The sequence below is a fragment of the Esox lucius genome, chromosome 19 (genome assembly GCF_011004845.1).
Source record: "Esox lucius isolate fEsoLuc1 chromosome 19, fEsoLuc1.pri, whole genome shotgun sequence".
NCBI lineage: Eukaryota > Metazoa > Chordata > Actinopteri > Esociformes > Esocidae > Esox > Esox lucius.
The window spans coordinates 1,610,715-1,633,254 of record NC_047587.1 but is presented as its reverse complement, the minus strand read 5'-3'; the positions used below and the strand labels follow the sequence as shown (position 1 = coordinate 1,633,254).

At 43.0% G+C, this 22,540-nt stretch overlaps 1 protein-coding gene across 1 annotated transcript in view; it reads left to right on the top strand.

Moving 5' to 3' along the window:
* megf11 (multiple EGF-like-domains 11) overlaps positions 1 to 18,779 on the top strand; it is a 289,636-nt gene extending 270,857 nt beyond the window's left edge. Inside the window, exons 17-27 of the mRNA XM_034288058.1 lie at positions 661 to 789; positions 2,521 to 2,649; positions 5,525 to 5,653; positions 6,541 to 6,669; positions 8,248 to 8,460; positions 8,770 to 8,942; positions 9,100 to 9,166; positions 14,179 to 14,229; positions 14,409 to 14,447; positions 15,177 to 15,368; positions 18,283 to 18,779. Coding sequence (XP_034143949.1) covers positions 661 to 789; positions 2,521 to 2,649; positions 5,525 to 5,653; positions 6,541 to 6,669; positions 8,248 to 8,460; positions 8,770 to 8,942; positions 9,100 to 9,166; positions 14,179 to 14,229; positions 14,409 to 14,447; positions 15,177 to 15,368; positions 18,283 to 18,458 — 1,427 coding nt within the window. The 3' untranslated portion in view covers positions 18,459 to 18,779. The remainder of the gene's footprint in view (positions 1 to 660; positions 790 to 2,520; positions 2,650 to 5,524; positions 5,654 to 6,540; positions 6,670 to 8,247; positions 8,461 to 8,769; positions 8,943 to 9,099; positions 9,167 to 14,178; positions 14,230 to 14,408; positions 14,448 to 15,176; positions 15,369 to 18,282) is intronic.
* Positions 18,780 to 22,540: the final 3,761 nt, after the last annotated feature.

The following is a 22,540-nucleotide window of genomic DNA, read 5'->3' as shown; positions in this document are numbered from 1 at the left end:
CTTTACACTTTAGAATCTACTTTGTGTCAGAAATGCTTCAATTACAGATATTAATACATAAGCGAGCCCTACCTCACTTTGATGTGCAGCATTTGGAGTGTTCCGGAGGACAGCGAAACAAAGACAAAGAACCGTAGCTGATAGGACAGTCTGATAAATAAGAACAAAATGCAGATGTGGGAGCAGAGACTCAAGAGGTCAACAGACGCTTCCCGTTGACCATATTAGCATGGTGTTCCTAGAATTTAGCTGCTAAATTCTCTCTACTCGTCTCATATCCTAGAAGCACTGTGCCAGCCGCTCCTGAAAGGAAGCCACAAAAAGTGGTTGTGTGGCCAAACAGATCCTGTATGCCAATCTGTGTGTGGGGTCGAATTACTAGAGTGTTCTAGTGTGTCCGTGCAGCAGATAAAAGTCATGTTCTCAGAACTATCTCTGTGTTCTAGTCTGTTCTAACAGCAGATATCAGGTGTGTTCTCAGAGCTGTCTCTGTGTGTTCTAGCGGCAGATGTCAGGTGTGTTCTCAGAGCTGTCTCTGTGTGTTCTAGTGTGTTCTAGCAGCAGATATCAGGTGTGTTCTCAGAGCTGTCTCTGTATGTTCTAATGTGTTCTAGGGGCAGGTATAAGATGTGTTCTCAGAGCTGTTTTTGTGTGTTCTAGTGTGTTCTAGCGGCAGGTATGGAAAGGACTGTTCCCAGACGTGCATGTGCACCAACAACGGCACATGTAACCCCATCGATGGATCCTGTCAGTGTTTCCCAGGGTGGATCGGTGAAGACTGCTCTCAAGGTGTCCCTCTCTCTCTGTTTCTCTTTTTCTCATTCTGCTTCTTCCTTTCTCAAGCTTTCTTTCTCCTCTCAACCTGCATACATCTTATTTCTTCATCTCTCATCACTTACATTAACATATACAATAGAATACCAATTTGGCTTGACACTGTCTCTCTACTGCCTCTGCCTGAATTATATTGTATTACAGGTTGTAGATCTTTGTTTACATCCCAGGACTAACACTAGAACCCTATGTTGTAGATCTCTGTTTACATCCCTGGACTAACACTAGAACCCTATGTTGTAGATCTCTGTTTACATCCCTGGACTAACACTAGAACCCTATGTTGTAGATCTCTGTTTACACCCCTGGACTAACACTAGAACCCTATGTTGTAGATCTCTGTTTACACCCCTGGACTAACACTAGAACCCTATGTTGTAGATCTCTGTTTACACCCCTGGACTAACACTAGAACCCTATGTTGTAGATCTCTGTTTACACCCCAGGACTAACACTAGAACCCTATGTTGTAGATCTCTGTTTACATCCCTGGACTAACACTAGAACCCTATGTTGTAGATCTCTGTTTACATCCCTGGACTAACACTAGAACCCTATGTTGTAGATCTCTGTTTACACCCCTGGACTAACACTAGAACCCTATGTTGTAGATCTCTGTTTACATCCCTGGACTAACACTAGAACCCTATGTTGTAGATCTTTGTTTACATCCCAGGACTAACACTAGAACCCTATGTTGTAGATCTCTGTTTACACCCCAGGACTAACACTAGAACCCTAGGTTTCCAGATCTCTGTTTGCACCCCAGGACTAACACTAGAACCCTATGTTGTACTTCTCTGTTTACACCCCTGTACTAACACTAGAACCCTATGTTGTAGATCTCTGTTTACACCCCAGGACTAACACTAGAACCCTAGGTTTCCAGATCTCTGTTTGCACCCCAGGACTAACACTAGAACCCTAAGTTGTATATCTCTGTTTGCACACCAGGACTAACACTAGAACCCTAGGTTTCCAGATCTCTGTTTTCACCCCAGGACTAACGCTAGAACCCTATGTTGTAAATCTCATTATCACACCCCAGGACTAACACTAGAACCCTAGGTTTCCATATCTCTGTTTACACCCCAGGACTAACACTAGAACCCTAGGTTGTAGATCTCTGTTTGCACACCAGGACTAACACTAGAACCCTAGGTTTCCAGATCTCTGTTTACACCCCAGGACTAACACTAGAACCCTATGTTGTAATGGTATGTATTAAGCTAGAGAGCATTTAGCATCATAGTCTGTCAATTTAGTCTATTCTGCTTTGTTCTCTTTTGTTCTGCTGTGTTCTATTCTGCTGTGTTCTCTTTGTTCTGCTGTGTTCTATTCTGCTTTGTTCTCTTTTGTTCTGCTGTGTTCTATTCTGCTGTGTTCTCTTTTGTTCTGCTGTGTTCTCTTTTGTTCTGCTTTGTTCTATTCTTCTTTGTTCTCTTTTGTTCTGCTGTGTTCTATTCTACTCTGTCCAGTTCTGGTGTGTTCTGTCCTGTTCTGTCCTTTCGGTTTTGATCTGTCGTCTCTGTTCAGTCTGTTCAGTTCTCTCTGTTCTTGTCTCATTCCTTTACCAAAGACCCTGAGGGGGTCTGTAAAAGCTAGAACAACTTATGACTGCAGGCCATTTGAGTGTGATTGAAGATTGAATATTGCGTGTGTCTGTGCGTGTGTGTGTGTGTGCAGTGTGTCCGTCAGGATACTGGGGTGCTGACTGTCTGAACAGCTGCATCTGCCATAACGGAGCTCAGTGCAGGCCATACGACGGAGAGTGTAGGTGTAGCCCAGGTTGGACAGGACTCTACTGCACACAGCGTGAGTCCAGCCACAGTGTGTGAGTGAGTGTGAGAGACGCATGGCACACAGCACAACCAAATGCTCCCAGATAGATATACAGGGACATCTACTGTCAGTTTAATGGTACTGACCAGATATACAGGGACATCTACTCTCTGTGTAATGGTACTGACAAGACATACAGGGACATCTACTCTCCGTGTAATGGTACTGACCAGACATACAGGGACATCTACTGTCAGTTTAATGCTACTGACCAGACTTACAGGGACATCTACTCTCTGTGTAATGGTACTGACAAGACATACAGGGACATCTACTCTCCGTGTAATGGTACTGACTAGACATACAGGGACATCTACTGTCAGTGTAATGGTACTGAATAGACATACAGGGACATCTACTGTCAGTTTAATGGTACTGACCAGACTTACAGGTACATCTACTCTCAGTGTAACGGTACTGACTAGACATACAGGGACATCTACTGTCAGTGTAATGGTACTGAATAGACATACAGGGACATCTAGTCAGTGTAATGGTACTGAATAGACATACAGGGATATCTATTGTCAATGTAATGGTCCTGACTAGACATGCAGGGACATCTACTGTCAGTGTAATGGTACTGACCAGACTTACAGGGATATCTGCTGTCAGTTTAATGGTGCTGATCGGACATACAGGGACATCTACTGTGAGTGAAATCATACTGTATTGCCCCACCTTCCTGGAACTACGAGGAAGATATAGCTCCACAATGATGGGAACAGAGTCTCCTACACTTTCTGTATAATACTTAGTGTTCTGGTGGAAGGCAGCCCTATTGTATAACTTATTGTCCTGTAATCCATCCTGTCATTCATCCAGCCATGTATCTATGCATTCCCTACCCTGTCATCCATGTAGTCATCCAGCCATTAATCCTGTGATTCTTCCTGTCACCAACCCTTCGGTTTATCCAGCCATTCCTCATCCAGTCATCCATCCCGCCATATATCTAGGTTTTTCCCATCATGTCATCCAACTAGTCATATATTCAGCCATTCATCATGTGATCCATCCTGTCATCCATCCTGTGATTAATACATTAATTCCCCATCATGTCATCCATCCAACCATTTATCTAGAAATTCCCCATCCTGTCATCCATCCAGCCATTAATTTAGACCTACCCCATCCTGTCATCCATCCAGCCATTTATTTAGACATTCCCCATCCTGTCATCCATCCAGCCATTAATTTAGACCTACCCCATCCTGTCATCCATCCAGCCATTTATTTAGACATTCCCCATCCTGTCATCCATCCAGCCATTAATTTAGACCTACCCCATCCTGTCATCCATCCAGCAATTTATTTAGACATTCCCCATCCTGTCATCCATCCAGCCATTTATCTAGACATTCCCCATCATGTCATCCATCCAGCCATTTATCTAGACATTCCCCATCCTGTCATCCATCCAGCCATTTATCTAGACATTCCCCATCCTGTCATCCATCCAGCCATTAATTTAGACCTACCCCATCCTGTCATCCATCCAGCCATTTATCTAGACATTCCCCATCCTGTCATCCATCCAGCCATTTATCTAGACATTCCCCATCCTGTCATCCATCCAGCCATTTATCTAGACCTACCCCATCCTGTCATCCATCCAGCCATTTATCTAGACATTCCCCATCCTGTCATCCATCCTGCCATTTATCTAGACCTACCCCATCCTGTCATCCATCCAGCCATTTATCTAGGCATTCCCCATCCTGTCATCCATCCAGCCATTTCTCTAGACATTCCCCATCCTGTCATCCATTCAGCCATTTATCTAGACCTACCACATCCTGTCATCCATCCAGCCATTTATTTAGACCTACCCCATCCTGTCATACATCCTGTGATTTGTCCAGTCATTCCCGATCATGTCATCCATCCAGCCATTTATCTAGGCATTCCCCATCCTGTCATCCATCCAGCCATTTCTCTAGACATTCCCCATCCTATCATCCATCCAACCATTTATCTAGACCTACCCCATCCTGTCATCTATCCAGCCATTTATTTAGACCTACCCCATCCTGTCATACATCCTGTGATTTGTCCAGTCATTCCCGATCATGTCATCCATCCAGCCATTTATCTAGGCATTCCCCATCCTGTCATCCATCCAGCCATTTCTCTAGACATTCCCCATCCTATCATCCATCCAGCCATTTATCTAGACCTACCCCATCCTGTCATTTATCCAGCCATTTATCTAGACATTCCCCGTCCTGTCATCCATCCAGCCATTTATCTAGACCTACCCCACCCTGTCATCCATCCTGCCATTTATCTAGGTATTCCCCATCCTGTCATCCATCCAGCCATTTATCTAGACATTCCCCATCCTGTCATCCATCCAGCCATTTATCTAGACATTCCCCATCCTGTCATCCATCCAGCCATTTATCTAGGCATTCCCCATCCTTTCATTCATTCATATTAAAGTGAAGCCAGTCACACATTCATCCATCCATTCATTCAATAATTAATTTGTTGTTGGGGACTAGAATGATTAGTTTTATTATTTTTTTATGATGATTAATTCACTTTTAACAGGCCTGGCTATGTGCTGTCTGTTCTCACAGTTCTGTGTCTGGTGTGTTTTGGTTGTGTGTCTGCACCTGTGCCTTGTGACTATACCAGATAGTATCTGTATATTGTGTTGCATTTTCCTCACTGTGTGTTGTGTCATTAAAGTTTTTTATTTATGAACTTCACCCTGTTTTGCGTCATAACTGTTGTTTATCTATGAGCTTCACCCCGTGTTGTGTCATTGATGTTATTTATCTATGAAATAATTAATTGATGTGCCTTGGGTTGTGTTGTGTTTCTATGTGTTGTTCTCCAGGCTGTCCATCAGGGTTCTATGGCAGGGACTGCTCAGAGGTATGTCGTTGTCAGAACGGAGCGGTCTGTGACTATGTGACCGGGCAGTGTGCCTGTCGCACCGGATTCATCGGGACCAACTGTGAACAGAGTAAGTGAATCTACATCTGAATGGTCTCAATGGTCCACTGGATGACTCACGAATGATTGAATCAGTCATTCTTCTTCAGTATCTTTCCCAAAATTCATTTGTTGAGAATGCACCTCTTAGTGAAAATTACAAACTTTAGACTACTTTTTAAACCTTTAATGCACTATATTCCAGCAAAATCTAATTATTATTTTTTTGTATTTTGTTTAGAAAAAGTATCTAAAATGTATTCACACAAAAATTAATCTGCTGAAATGGTTCCTTATTAGTCCTTATTAGTATTGGTAATGCAATACCCAAAAAGTGTATACTTAAATAGTGAAGTTGTCAAGCTGGAGAACTGTTCCCCACATTACTTCAATCTCTGTGACCTCTCTGTATGACAAGGCTATATTTTACTGTACAGCGTGACCTCTCTGGATGCCAGGCCTCTATTGTCCTGTACAGTGTGGCCTCTCTATATGACAGGGCTATATTTTCCTGTACAGTGTGGCCTCTCTATATGACAGGGCTATATTTTACTGTACAGTGTGACCTCTCTCTCTGTATTACAGGGCTCTATTGTACAGTACTATGTGACCTCTCTGTATGACAGGGCTCTGTTGTACTGTACAGTGTGACCTCTCTCTCTGTATGACAGGGCTCTATTGTACAGTACTGTGTGACCTCTTTGTATGACAGGGCTCTGTTTTACTGTACAGTTTGACCTCTCTCTCTGGATGACAGGGCTCTGTTGTACTGCACAGTGTGACCTCTCTCTGTCTTGCAGGGATCTATTGTACAGTAGAGTGTGACTTCCCTGTATGTATTTTATGATGTTACTCTAATGTGGTCTATATGACTGGGCTCTATTGTACTGGCCTGTTGATTTCCCTTCTCCTCTGCAGAGTGTCCTCCTGGTACATTTGGCTATGGGTGTCAGCAGCTGTGTGAGTGTCTGAATAACGCCACCTGTGACTACGTCACTGGAACCTGCTACTGCAGCCAAGGATACAAAGGCATCCGCTGTGACCAAGGTTAGATGGACTGGAGAATCTCATACTGATGTCTCTATTCATCCCCCTTTCTCGCTCACACCATTGCCTATGTTTTTGGGATGTAAATGTTTCTGTGTGTGTGTTTCTGAATGTTTGTGCTTGTATGTATTTATGGACTTCTGAGGATGTCACCAGTGTAATAACCCATGATGTACATGACTAGTGAGGACATTCTGTATAATATAATAACCCATGGTAAATCATGACTAGTGAGGACATTCTGTATGATATAATAACCCATGGTAAATCATGACTAGTGAGGACATTCTGTATGATATAATAACCCATGGTAAATCATGACTAGTGAGGACATTCTGTATAATATAATAACACATGATGATCATGACTAGTGAGGACATTCTGTATAGTATAATAACCCATGATGATCATGACTAGTGAGGACATTCTGTATAATATAATAACCCATGGTAAATCATGACTAGTGAGGACATTCTGTATAATATAATAACCCATGGTAAATCATGACTAGTGAGGACATTCTGTATAGTATAATAACCCATGGTAAATCATGACTAGTGAGGACATTCTGTATAATATAATAACCCATGGTAAATCATGAATAGTGAGGACATTCTGTATAATATAATAACCCATGGTAAATCATGACTAGTGAGGACATTCTGTATCATATAATAACCCATGGTAAATCATGACTAGTGAGGACATTCTGTATAATATAATAACCCATGGTAAATCATGACTAGTGAGGACATTCTGTATAGTATAATAACCCATGATGATCATGACTAGTGAGGACATTGTGTATAGTATAATAACCCATGATGATCATGACTAGTGGGGACATTCTGTATAGTAAAATAACACATGGTATATCAGGACTAGTGAGGACATTCTGTTTAGTATAATTACCCCTGATGATCATGACTAGTGGGGACATTCTGTATAGTATTATAACACATGGTAAATCATGACTAGTGAGGACATTCTGTATAATATAATAACCCATGGTAAATCATGACTAGTGAGGACATTCTGTATAGTATAATATCCCATGGTAAATCATGACTAGTGAGGACATTCTGTATAATATAATAACCCATGGTTAATCCTGACTAGTGAGGACATTCTGTATAGTATAATATCCCATGGTAAATCATGACTAGTGAGGACATTCTGTATAGTATAATAACCCATGGTAAATCATGACTTGTTGGCTTGGGGTTAAGGTTAGGGTTCTAATGAGCTTTAAGATTAGAGTTAGGGTAAAGGAAAGAGGATGATTTTGTTAATTATTTGATGATTTTTGTCTGTATTTGTACATGTGTGTGTGTGGGTGTGTGTATGTGTGTGGGTGTGCATATGTGTGTGGGTGTGTGTAGGTGTGTGTATAGGTGTCTGGGTGTGGGTGTGTGTGTCTGTGTGTATGTTTCCAGCTGCTCTGATGATGGAGGGGTTGAACCGCTGTGTTTCTGTTTCCAGCTGCTCTGATGATGGATGGGTTGAACCCCTGTGTGTGTCTGTTTTCAGCTGCTCTGATGATGGAGGGGTTAAAACCCTGTATATGTCTGTTTTCAGCTGCTCTGATGATGGAGGGGTTGAACCCCTACACTAAGATGGGTCCAGCACGGGGGGGTTCAGAACGCCAGTCAGCTGGTGCTGTGATGGGGGTAATCTTCCTCCTCCTCATCATCATGGCTCTACTCAGCCTGTTTGTCTGGTACCGCCAGAGACAGGGAGACAAGGGTCAGCACCTTCCGCCTAGTGTGGCTTACACCCCCGCCCTGTCTGGTGAGTTCTGACCTCTGATCCTACCCCCTGCCCTGTCTGGTGAGTTCTGACCTCTGACCCTACCCCCCTTCCCTGTCTGGTGAGTTCTGACCTCTGACCCTACCCCCCTGCCCTGTCTGGTGAGTTCTGACCTCTGACCCTACCCCCTTGCCCTGTCTGGTGAGTTCTGACCTCTGACCCTACCCCCCTGCCCTGTCTGGTGAGTCCTGACTTTCGACCCTAAACCCCCCGCCCTGTCTGGTGAGTCCTGACCTCTGACCCTACAACCCTGTCCTGTCTGATCTCTGACCCCTGACCTCTGTTTTTCAGAGTGTGGTAGTACGATAGCCATGCGTCCCTCCACCGTGGATGTGTCTCAGGCTGTAAGCCAGAGTGCCAGCAGCAGCTGTTTCTCCAACCCGTCTTACCACACTGTGTCTTTGGCCCAGTGTAACGCTGCCTCAAACATCGCCACCAGTCTGGATGGCACTCTCACTCTCCAGGTAGAACACCTTCATCAGCACTCAGTTGTTTAATGCAGTTGTTCTCAATATTCTCATATTGATGCATACTAGAAAGGTGTTTAAAGACTGTTTTACATTGAAGACACCATTTAGAGAACCAGTGTGACAGGTTGGTATGTTTATTCTCGTTCTTCAGTCCAGCACCCTCAACGGAGTCAGGAATGGGTCCGAGTGGAGAGCCTACTGCAACCTCAGCAATCTAGGTACAATATAACCCTAAACTCTTAACCCCTTAACCCCCTGACTCTAACCCCATTAATCCCCTAACTCTACTGCAATTTTAACAATCTAGGGACGATATGTAACTCTAACCCCCTAACTCCTTAACCCCCAGGAATAGGACTCTGTAGGGAATAGGACTCTGTATGGAATAGGACTCTGTATGGAATAGGATTGTGTAGGGAATAGGATTGTGTAGGGAATAGGATTGTGTAGGAAATAGGACTCTGTAGGAAATAGGATTGTGTAGGGAACAGGACTCTGTAGGGAATAGGACTTTGTAAGGAATTGGATTGTGTAGGGAATAGGACTCTGTAGGGAATAGGACTCTGTAGGGAATAGGACTCTGTAAGGAATAGGACTCTGTAAGGAATAGGACTTTGTAAGGAATTGGATTGTGTAGGGAATAGGACTCTGTAGGGAATAGGACTCTATAGGGAATAGGATTCTTTACAGAATAGGACTCTGTAGGGAATAGGATTGTGTAGGGCAGGGCTGTCCAAACCATTCCACGGAGGGCCGTGTGTTTGCAGGTTTTGGGTTTTTCCTATAAATTGGTTCCAAGTTCAGACCTAAACAACCAGGTGAGGGTAGAAATGAACCAATTAGTGACCTAATTAATCAGTCAAGGACACAGAGAGAGCAAAAACCTGTAGACACTCGGCCCTCCGTGGAAGAGTTTGGACACCCCTGGTGTAGGGAACAGGACTCTGTAAGGAACAGGACTCTGTAAGGAATAGGACTCTGTAAGGAACATGACTCGGTAAGGAATAGGACTCTGTAAGGAACAGGACTCTGTAAGGAACAGGACTCTGTAAGGAATAGGACTCTGTAAGGAACAGGACTCTGTAAGGAATAGGACTCTGTAAGGAACAGGACTCTGTAAGGAACAGGACTCTGTAAGGAACAGGGCTCTGTAAGGAATAGGACTCTGTAAGGAAAAGGACTCTGTAAGGAACAAGACTATGTAAGGAATAGGACTCTGTAAGGAACAGGACTCTGTAAGGAACAGGACTCTGTAAGGAATAGGACTCTGTAAGGAACAGGACTCTGTAAGGAACAGGACTCTGTAAGGAATAGGACTCTGTAAGGAACAGGACTCTGTAAGGAACAGGACTCTGTAAGGAATAGGACTCTGTAAGGAACAGGACTATGTAAGGAATAGGACTCTGTAAGGAATAGGACTCTGTAAGGAAAAGGACTCTGTAAGGAATAGGACTCTGTAAGGAACAAGACTCTGTAAGGAATAGGACTCTGTAAGGAATATGACTCTGTAAGGAATAGGACTCTGTAAGGAATAGGACTCTGTAAGGAACAGGACTCTGTAAGGAACAGGACTCTGTAAGGAATAGGACTCTGTAAGGAACAGGACTCTGTAAGGAACAGGACTTTGTAAGGAATAGGACTCTGTAAGGAACAGGACTATGTAAGGAATAGGACTCTGTAAGGAATAGGACTCTGTAAGGAAAAGGACTCTGTAAGGAATAGGACTCTGTAAGGAACAAGACTCTGTAAGGAATAGGACTCTGTAAGGAATATGACTCTGTAAGGAACAAGACTCTGTGAGGAATAGGACTCTGTAAGGAACAGGACTCTTTACAGAATAGAACAATGTAGGGGTGTTGTTCTCACACTCAGTTGTTGTCTTGGTGGTTGGTAACATGATTTACCATCTCTCTGCACACCTGCTACAGGATTAGTTCAAGCTGCCAGGAGATAGAAAGATGTTATTGGTTTAATATCATGAACACCAACTTTAATCTTTTAGTAACAATGTGTTTCCCAGGAGAGGGTGACTCTAGTTTTGTAATGATATTATTAACAGCTTGAAGTAGGTTCAGAGGATTTTCTGGGGCTCTAGGATGTTTATTGTAAATGGGCTACGTATTAAACTCACACAACCACTCCAGCTACAGGCCTTTCTGATTTAGCCTACTGACTTATTTCTCCTTGACTACACAGTGTTTCCTTGTTGTCTTTATGATGACTAGGCCTGGTCAAGCAGGTCATTTTCCTTATCTTTCTTTTTCTTAATGTACCAAACAGTTTTGGCATGCCTGCCTAAGGAAGATCAGTATGATTTGTGTTGCCACCTCTTTGGTCACCATATTGTCAGACACAAGCAACACACAACAAATGCAAATGCAAAGGCCAGAATCAAGACCAGACCCAGCTAAGTTTCTTAAGTACCATGAAGGAGCTTAGAAAGGCTGGCCTGGAGATGTTAATACAACAACATGTTAATACCCAGATGTTTATACCAAGAAACAAGCCATTATAAGATACCTCTACAAATGTCTGTGAATGCAGTCTGTTTGTTTGTCTGAGAGTATAGCACATGGAACAGAAGTCTTTTAAAGGTATTCTTTGGTATTCATTATGTGTCTATCAAATCCCAGTGTTCTTATTTCAGCAGAATCTAAACATTTATTTGTTATTATGTAAACATTTCCCAGAGCCTCCTTGACATCGTCTGACTGTGTGTGCATTAGGGCTAATCTCAAATCGCATACTATATACTATAAGTACGTACTTTGCGGATGATGAAGTATGTACTGTTTAGTATATAGTAAGCTAGTATGCCAGTATTGGGACCGATTGGGACATACTAGCTTGTCATAAAATTGCGTCTCAACATTAGATACTTTTTTCAAGCATTAACCTCACGGCAATTTTTATTATTTAACTAGATACCATCAAGCAAACTGAATAATGTTTCTTATGAAGTTTACTTCCACCAGATAATAACATACATTTTTCCTTCATTCATGAATTACATTGATGCAATAACTATCAATATACACTCACCTAAAGGATTATTAGGAACACCTGTTCAATTTCTCATTAATGAAATTATCTAATCAACCAATCACATGGCAGTTGCTTCAATGCATTTAGGGGTGTGGTCCTGGTCAAGACAATCTCCTGAACTCCAAATTGAATGTCAGAATGGGAAAGAAAGTTGATTTAAGCAATTTAGAGCGTGGCATGGTTGTTGGTGCCAGACGGGCCGGTCTGAGTATTTCACAATCTGCTCAGTTACTGGGATTTTCACGCACAACCATTTCTAGGGTTTACAAAGAATGGTGTGAAAAGGGAAAAACATCCAGTATGCGGCAGTCCTGTGGGCGAAAATGCCTTGTTGATACTAGAGGTCAGAGGAGAATGAGCCGACTGATTCAAGCTGATAGAAGAGCAACTTTGACTGAAATAACCACTCGTTACAACCGAGGTATGCAGCAAAGCATTTGTGAAGCCACAACACGCACAACCTTGAGGCAGATGGGCTACAACAGCAGAAGACCCCACCGGGTACCAATCATCTCCACTACAAATAGGAAAAAGAGGCTACAATTTGCACAAGCTCACCAAAATTGGACAGTTGAAGACTAGAAGAATGTTGCCTGGTCTGATGAGTCTCGATTTCTGTTGAGACATTCAGATGATAGAGTCAGAATTTGGCGTAAACAGAATGAGAACATGGATCCATCATACCTTGTTACCACTGTGCAGGCTGGTGGTGGTGGTGTAATGGTGTGGGGGATGTTTTCTTGGCACACTTTAGGCCCCTTAGTGCCAATTGGGCATCGTTTAAATGCCACGGCCTACCTGAGCATTGGTTCTGACCATGTCCATCCCTTTATGACCACCATGTACCCATCCTCTGATGGCTACTTCCAGCAGGATAATGCACCATGTCACAAAGCTTGAATAATTTCAAATTGGTTTCTTGAACATGACAATGAGTTCAATGTACTGAAATGGCCCCCACACTCACCAGATCTCAACCAAATTGAGCATCTTTGGGATGTGGTGGAACGGGAGATTCGTGCCCTGGATGGGCATCCCACAAATCTCCATCAACTGCAAGATGCTATCCTATCAATATGGGCCAACATTTCTAAAGAATGCTTTCAGCACCTTGTTGAATCAATGCCACGTAGAATTAAGGCAGTTCTGAAGGCGAAAGGTGGTCAAACACAGTACTAGTATGGTGTTCCTAATAATCCTTTAGGTGAGTGTAGGTGACAATAACTGACTTTTTGTCAAGTGAAAAAACAACAGAATTGTGGAAACCCCTCCTCTTTTACAGCGCAAGGGGTTATGGTCTATATTACCCCAAAAAAGCATGCACGGATGCGTACTTCGAAAATCCACCAGAAATTGTAGACCATCCGAGAACTTTTGGCATACCATGGTTTGAGACATACTAATCTGGCCCAGACCATTTCCATCTCAGCAGTCTGAAATACATATTTAGTATTTATGGATTGCGTGTTTGTCACCATAGCTGGGCGCAAATAATCAGTTAATCCGTTCACCAAAAAGTTTACTTCGATAACCGTTATTCAGTTAAACCGTTAAAAATGTAAGGTAAGTTACCTTACCTTACATTTAGAGGCAACGTAAAGGGACGTTGAAGTTACTCAAATTTTGGAAGGTCTCGCCCCAGCACAACAATGAATAGCTAGTCCATTTCACAGATACTAGAGAGCCATTCTGACTAATTTCGCCAAAGTGTGGTTTAGCGATTGCTCCGTAGCCGACTGGAAGGCCCTACAACGGCACATCCCTGGTGCCAAGCTCTCAGCCATCGTAGACTTCCAGCGCAAACGTTGTCTGCATTGGGCATGCGGCATCACCAGGGACCGTTCACATCCATGCCACAAACTGTTTCCCATTCTACCATCAGACAGGTCTCTTCATTCCTGCACCAGCAGGCTCAAGAACAGTTTCTTTCCATCTACTGTACAAATGGCAATTCTAAATGTGCAATGAAGGCAAATTAAAGGTGCAATGAGCAGCAATGAGGTTAGACACACCTGTAACAAATGAAGGGTTTTTAAAGTATATGTACTACATAATATACTACGACACACCTGAGTGATGACGTTGTTATCCATTAATTTTACAAAGAAAATTCACATATTCAAAGTGTTATTTTGACCTCTTATTCGTTGAAAGGTTAACTTTTCACTATTGACTTGTGTTCTAGATGTCCAACCAGGAGACACAGGGACACAGAAAAGATCCATCAAGACAGCAGGTACACATCATACACACTGTTTAAGCTTTAAAAGCAGTAATGTAATGAAAATTACAATATTTCAGTATTTTGTTTGACATTGAGCTTTCAATGTAATTGTGTTTTTCTGTGCATGTTTGCTATGTGTGGTCTTTGTGTGTCTTTGATTGTGTGTGTGTGTATTTTTGTGTTCTCTATAGATTTCATGAAGGGCAGTCACAGCCAATGTTCTTTGAGTGGTGAGAACCCCTATGCTTCCATCAGAGACCCGCCCATTGCTGCTGGGTCTCTGGCCCCATGTAAACACACAGCTGGCTCCAGAGGTCTATTGGCTCCTGACTCTGGAAGTCTGTTGTCCCCTGGCCCTGGAGGTCTGTTGTCCCCTGGCCCTGGAGGTCTGTTGTCCCCTGGTCCTGGAGATCTGTTGTCCTCTGTTCCTGGAGGTCTGTTGGCCCCTGGCTCTGGATGTCTGTTGTCCCCTTGCCCTGGAGGTCTGTTGTCCCCTGTTCCTGGAGGTCTTTTGGCCCCTGGCTCTGGAACTATGTTGTCCCCTGGCCCTGGAGGTCTGTTGGCCACTGTTCCCGGAGGTCTTTTGGCCCCTGGCTCTGGAAGTCTGTTGTCCCCTGGCCCTGGAGGTCTGTTGGCCCCTGTTCCCGGAGGTCTGTTGGCCCCTGGCTTTGGAGGTCTGTTTGCCCTTGGCCCCAGAGGTGTGTTGGCCCCAGGCCCCAGAGGTCTGTTGGCCCCTGGCCCCAGAGGTCGGTTGGCCCCAGGCCCCAAAGGTCTGTTGGTCCCTGGCTTCAGAGATCTGTTGGCCCCAGGCCCCAGAGGTCTTTTAGCCACTGGCTCCAGAGATCTGTTGGACCCTGGCTCCAGATGTAAGCACACATACAGCAGCTATGTGGAGATGAAGTCCCCTGGTCACCCTGCTACCCACTGCGATGTATTGTCCTCCTTCTGTCCTCCTACAGGGGAGCTGTCCTCCTTCTGTCCTCCTTCAGGGGAGCTGTCCTCCTTCTGTCCTTCTTCAGGGGAACTGTCCTCCTTCTGTCCTCCTTCAGGGGAACTGTCCTCCTTCTGTCCTCCTTCAGGGGAACTGTCCTCCTTCTGTGTTGGTGCTGCTACAGTCCTCACCTCAGCCAACAGGAAGCTATATGACGTGGGTGAGTGGCACATTGAGAGGGCCTCAACTAGACAGAATGGGACATTGAGAGGGCCTCAACTAGACAGAATGGGACATTGAGAGGGCCTCAACTAGACAGAATGGGACAATGAGAGGGCCTCAACTAGACAGAATGGGACATTGAGAGGGCCTCAACTAGACAGAATGGGACATTGAGAGGGCCTCAACTAGACAGAATGTGACATTGAGAGGGCCTCAACCAGACAGAATGGGACATTGAGAGGGCCTCAACTAGACAGAATGGGACATTGAGAGACAACATCAACTAACACAGCATCAAGCCCTGTAGCATCAACCACCACAGCATCAACCACCACAGCATCAACCATCGCAGCATCAAGCATCCCTGCATCAAGTCCCGCAGCATCAACCACCACAGTATCAACCACCACAGCATCAAGCCCCATAGCATCAACCACCGCAGCATCAACCACCACAGCATTAACCACCACAGCATCAAGCATCCCTGCATCAAGCCCCACAGCATCAAGCCCTGCTGCATCAAAGACTTGGCTGAACTGGTACTTACTCATCACTTTTTTATGTGCAACCATTTTTTGCAAACAAGATGCACAGCGATGGGGAGCACTATGACTACAAGTTAAGTCATCCTTCATGATCCTTCATGGAATGAGACAGTATGTCCACAAAAAACTCCCACAAAGAACACAGATGAGTCAACACCCTGTTCCACCTAATATTCCTCATTATGAAGACAATTTGAAAAGATGTTCAAAGAACACTTGCATGCACTGAATACAGATTATCCACTTTATTATTTACCTTCCAATCAGCCATTTCCTAGAAATTTTATGACAACCACTAGGTATTAAAATCTTCATCGTACCGGGTCTTAATGATTATGCAGTCACATACAGTATGTCACAAAAGTGAGCACACCCCTCACATTTATTATTAGTCATTATCTGATTATATCTGTTCATTTGACAACACTGAAGAAATTAAACTTTGCTACAATGTAAAGTAGTGAATGTACAGCTTGTATAACAGTGTAAATTTGTTGTCCCCTCAAAATAACACAACACACAGCCATTAATGGCTAAACCACTGGCAACAAAACTGAGTACATCCCTAAGTGAAAATTTCCAAATTGGGCCCAATTAGCCATTTTCCCTCCCCGGTGTCATGTGACTCGTTAGTGTTACAAGGTCTCAGGTGTGAATGGGGAGCAGGTGTATTAAATTTGGTGTCATTGCTCTCACACTCCCTCATACTGGTAACTGGAAGTTCAACATGGCACCTCATGGCAAAGAACTCTCTGAGGATCTGAAAAAAAGAATTGTTGCTCTACATAAAGATGGCCTAGGCTTTAAGAAGATTGCCAAGACCCTGAAACTGAGCTGCATCACGGTGGCCAAGACCATACAACGGTTTAACAGGACAGGTTCCACTCCGAACAGGCCTCGCCATGGTCAACCAAAGAAGTTGAGTGCATGTGCTCCGTGTCATATCCAGAGGTTGTCTTTGGGAAATAGACATATGAGTGCTGACAGAATTGCTGCAGAGGTTGAAGGGGTGAGGGGTCAGCCTGTCAGTGCTCAGACCATAGCACTTCGTCCATAGCACTTCGTATAGCACTTCGCCATAGCCCTTCGTCCACATCACATGTCCACTCGGAAGACAGCAAGGGAAGATCTACTTGAATGGCGAATCTATCTTTGCAGACACTGAATCAATTTGGTTGCATGGCTTGAATAAGGTATATCCTGACATAGGGCTGGAGATTATGTACTTTCACCCCATGGAGGACAATGAGAACTACAACATACACTGTAAAATATATCTTATCAAGAATATTTAACTTGTTTTCAGTTTAAAAAAATCCAACCATCCTTAAAATAAGGTACATTTTTCTTAACAAGCAAGAATATACCGCTTGTTTTTAGAAAATATGCCTTGAATATCGTGTAATTTGTCTTGATTATTTCACTTATTTCAAGCAAATATCTCCTTAAAAATGACAGGTGGTAATATGTCTGAGACAAGGTGAGGTCACTTATAGACAAGCTGACATTAATGTTTTTGGAGTATCTTGGCGATTTCCTGGAGGACTAGGTAGTGAGCATGGCTCACTGTTACAACACTGTAACAGCATGGCTGGTTTGGAGGCTGCAAAGTCATCTGTTTCTACCCCCATTATACCTCCATTATACCTCCGTTATACCCTCGTTATACCCCCAATTATACCTCCATTATACCCCCATTATACCCCCTTTATACCCCCATTATACCGCCATTATACCTCCATTATACCCCTTTTATACCCCCATTATACCTCCATTATACCCCCATTATACCCCCATTATACCCCCAATTATACCCCCATTATACCCCCAATTATACCTCCATTATACCCCCTTTATACCCCCATTATACCTCCATTATACCCCCATTATACCCCCATTATACCCCCATTATACCTCCATTATAGCCCCTTTATACCCCCATTATACCTCCATTATACCCCCATTATACCCCCATTATACTTCCATTATACCCCCATGCATGAAGTGTCTCAGGCTTTTGTTTCATGGCGGGTCATTTCTTGGTCCTCTCTTTCTGCCACTCCCTCACTAAATCCCAAATTAACCCCTCTGTTATTAATAGTACATAATATAATATGGAATATGGTAATTGTATTTTTTTTCCTCCCTTTAATTCACTTTCTCAATTTCAATTCAATTTAAAGGTCTATATTGGCACAGGAACCTTTTTTTGTGTGTGGAAAATGTATTTTTCCAATGAACATTTATTTCGGTCCTTCAGAGTTCCTGTTATTCTGAGAATAGCAAAACTATAATGAACATGAAAACATAGTTTATAAAATAAAAAAATGAAACATTCACATTTCTCTCACTCTTTCTCTCCCTCAGAGCCAACAGTGAGTGTTCTCAAGGGACCCAATGGGATGGCCACTGGTTTCTCCCAGAGTCCCTACGACCTTCCTCGGAGTAGCCTCTTACCCAGCCATTATGACATCCTGCCCATGCGCCACAGCCCTACAAACAACTCCACCCCTCCCCCAGAGAGCCCCAGTTCCCTGCTCTAAATTGGGGACACCCTGGCCCTGACATTCTAACAACGTTCTTCTGACAATGTTGCCCCCCGTCTCCACCCATGATGACTACAGTGCAAAACAGGGCGGTGCTGAGATGGAGGAGAGCTGACCTTCTTCTACACAACAACAGTTTTTCCTCTTCTGCTCGCTTTTTTTCGCTTTCATCCACTGAGGACATGGACTCCAATTAACCCTAACACAGACTCATCAACAGGGGACTGAGAGGGAGTGTGAGGGGTAGAGGCAGAGGCAGAAGTGTGAGGGGTAGAGGCAGAGGCAGAAGTGTGAGGTAGGTAGAGGTGGAGGCAGGAGTGTGAGGGAGGTAGAGGCGGAGGCAGGAGTGTGAGAGAGGTAGAGGCGGAGGTAGGAGTATGAGAGAGGTAGAGACGGAGGCAGGAGTGTGAGAGAGGTAGAGGCGGAGGTAGGAGTGTGAGAGGTAGACACAGAGGCAGGAAGAGACAGAGGGACAGTCTCCCTGTCTTCCCTCTACAAGAGTCACACTGACACCCATTAATCTGTTCTTTCTTTACTTAGTGGATTCTGCTCAGCATCTGGACTGTAGTAGTGATTTTATTGAGATATCATCTGTTCTATGGCCGATGAAAGCAAATGAGTGTTCCAGCATAGAGCAACCTCTGTCTTTGAATTGTGTGTTCCAGCATAGAGCAACCTCTGTCAGTGAATTGCGTGTTCCAGGATAGAGCAACCTCTGTCAGTGAATTGCATGTTCCAGGATAGAGCAACCTCTGTCAGTGAATTGCGTGGTCCAGTGAAGAGCAGCCCCTCTGTCCTATTCTGCTCTTGGTTTAAAGTAAAACCAGGTGTCATATCAATCTCTTGGTAAACAGTTACGCCAGATGTTTTGGGTCCAGTAAACCATATAATTACAAGATATAAGATTTGATTGGATTCCAAACCCCAAATGATTAAGCATGGTTACATTGTAAGATTTCCTAGATGGTCTAATTAGTGATGTAAAAGTATGATCTATATTAATTATTGACCAGGCTACAGGCTCTATTTAGTCTGTAATGTTCAGCCTTACAGGGTGGTTGAGATTTGCAGGAGGCTGTTTCCTATTTAGCAGAGATTTATGATAAACTCTAAAGTTTTTGGATCAACCAAAAAATGATTTTTCAAACCTTAACATTTTAGTGAAGCGGATTGAATGGAGCCTTTGCTCTGTTTATTATGTAAAAGCATATCTTCTTTATCATAATGTCTTTGTTTACATATGCTGGTGATGCTTTGACCTTTATGTTCTGTATTTAACATTATAATGTATTTAATTATTTATGGTTTACGCTAGTGATAGTGATGAATTTTGTTATTGTGACACTAGAACCAAACTAAAAAGCTAGTTAAGAACCCAGAATGCATCAGGTGTGATCGTGGGATGTGTGTTCCGTGTGAAGTGTTGTTTTAGAAGTTAAACTGAAATTGCACTAGTTTGGGTGCCAGTTTGTTTGTGCTATCATTCCACTCCAAGTCACAACAGTACGAGTGGGAGGTTAAAACTAAATAGGTCTTAAAGCTAAAGCTTTTCTCTCTTTCAGTGCATTTCCAATTTCAGGTGAAAGGTATTCCTGAATGAGACTGGATGAAACCAGTCTGAATGCTTACTGTAGCCCTTGTTCTATTCACTAGAAATTAACAGAACCAACTGGAACCAAAAAGAACCCAAACTAACAAAAAAGAGATGGACTTAGTTTAATAGAAAGTAGTTGTAGGTTGTAATATTTTTCAAAACATGTTGGGACTGTTTGTTATGGTGTGCCACGCTAATAATGAACTTTAAGAGAAATTAAACCGCAGTGAACCGTATGGAAAGGAGCTAGGCTTACTTGCCCTAGTACAACGCGATGATTGCATTGATGATAATGTGTACAACCTTGTAAAAGTTTCACAAATTCTGTTTTATGATGCTACTTCATTTCATTTGAGAGAATACTCAAAAACAACACGTCCGCCTATAGCAGAAATCCTACCATGTCTACATGTTAGATGGGTCCCTGATGGACCAGTTTAGGGCCACCAGCGGATTGGAGGGGGAGGTTCTGTCTGCCATGGAGGGCATGCAGATCTGGAAGACCCAGTTTTTCATCATAGAAATAGAATCTATAGAAGGGGCTTAAGGCTTCCCCGAATACCCAAATGTACTGCTCCGCCACTTCTTCTGCCGATGTCAGTTTAGCCTCTGAGTCTGGATGACTTCAATGAGTTCATTGCAAAAACAATCTGAATGTTCTGATTGGTCCCTCAAACTGATGGGTAGGGCAAGACCCACAACAGAAAGAGGCATTTAAAAAAGAAAATCTGTCTCGTACACTGGCTAGAGTTGATGTAAGACCAACCGTAATACTGAGGCCTATACTACAAAGGGAGTTCAACCTACTTAGATTTAACTTGGGGTAATCAGGGATGACAAACTCAGATAGCCTAATTCTTTGTTAAACGGTAATACGACGGTGAGTAAAATGTTTGTTAGCTGACTCGGTGTTATCTTAATTGGAGTTTGTGCGCGTTCGCCGAATGTATCATTCACATTAGATTCACGCACTCCATTATGTTTGCGCCGGATGTCATTCATTCCAATGAAGTCCGTCACAACGGAGTGGAATCGGAAAGGCCCCCTCGCGGCTGAGGTCTCCGTCGAGAAACGGACACGTCAGACTTTTAAATATTTCAAACTTTGCATCGTCTTCGTTGCAGCGGAATCCGTTCACATAACCGGAAGTTACCAAATTACAGCAAAAAATCTAAATAAGTGGTAGGACATATCCCCCATCCCTACATACATGTTACATTTCAAAAATAGGACATGTGAATAATATTACACTCTTGTAGTTTTCCGTTTATGTAACTATAACGTTTGCAATAACCATGTTCCAATTACATGTTCCATTATTAAATAATGTTCCCATGTTGTTACGTTTCTTGTGAAAATAAAAGTGATGGCTATAATGACTTAATCGTTTATTAAATAATGTTCCCAACTAAAATGTATATTGTGATAATATTGCTGGTTATAATTATCGGTCCTTTCTTGAATAATATTCACATTATATTCTAAAAAGTATCTTTAAATATTAATTATTGAATGTAATGTTATCATTAATATGGTTATTGCATACGTGTTTATTTTATATTTTCAGATTATTCTTTACTTAAATTGATATTGAACTTTTAATTATTCTCGGTTACTCCCTCCAAAATGTATCTATTTTCCCAGTAAAAGTAGTTAAATAAACTGGGATGGAAGACTATTAATTCAAACCAAAATGAGAGACACAAAGCTTTGTAAAGATTTCTTGATCGTTATGCTGGAGGACAGCTGCAATAGTCGCCGTGTGACCAGATCTTTCTGGGTCCACCCCGCTCCTAAGGACCCGAAAGATATACGCCAAGTACCATCGTCTGATTTAGGAGATGCGGTTACATGGAGAGCAGTTTAGACGGTACTTTCGAATGGACCGAAGCCAGTTCGACCTGCTACTGAAAGAAATTGGCGTCTCCATTACAGCCATCGCAGATATGGGAGTCCATCAGTCCACCCGAACGGCTCGCTAATTGTCTCCGGTTATTTGAGTGCTTTACCTACCTATACTAACCGTATTGGTTAAACATGAAATTAGCTACACATACTAGACTACTTTACAGAAACTGTTCAATTCTTATATCTCCTGATGTTCAGCATCATCGATGGAATCCATGCAATGTCTGCAGACAAAATATCGCTAGGGAAGGCATAAGTGTTCAACTGTGAGGGCATTAATCCTGCGAGTGGCTTTGGAGACGTCTGGGCCTAGAAGTCGGCATATATACGGAATTCCATCAGAATAGAATCGATTTCTTTATTAGAAAACATCATCAGGGTAACTGGAGGACGATCTCTAAACACCCTCGCCCTGCCGAGTGAGCCTCTCACTATCCGTGCGACAATGTTGATTGGGTCCTCCAAATGTGCCGGAATATTTGTGGGCGGAGCTTATGTTGGGTAACATCTAGTTAACCATTAAGTTTACCGGCTCAATTTAGACATGCTGCGTAAAATGCCATGACAGCATAACTCG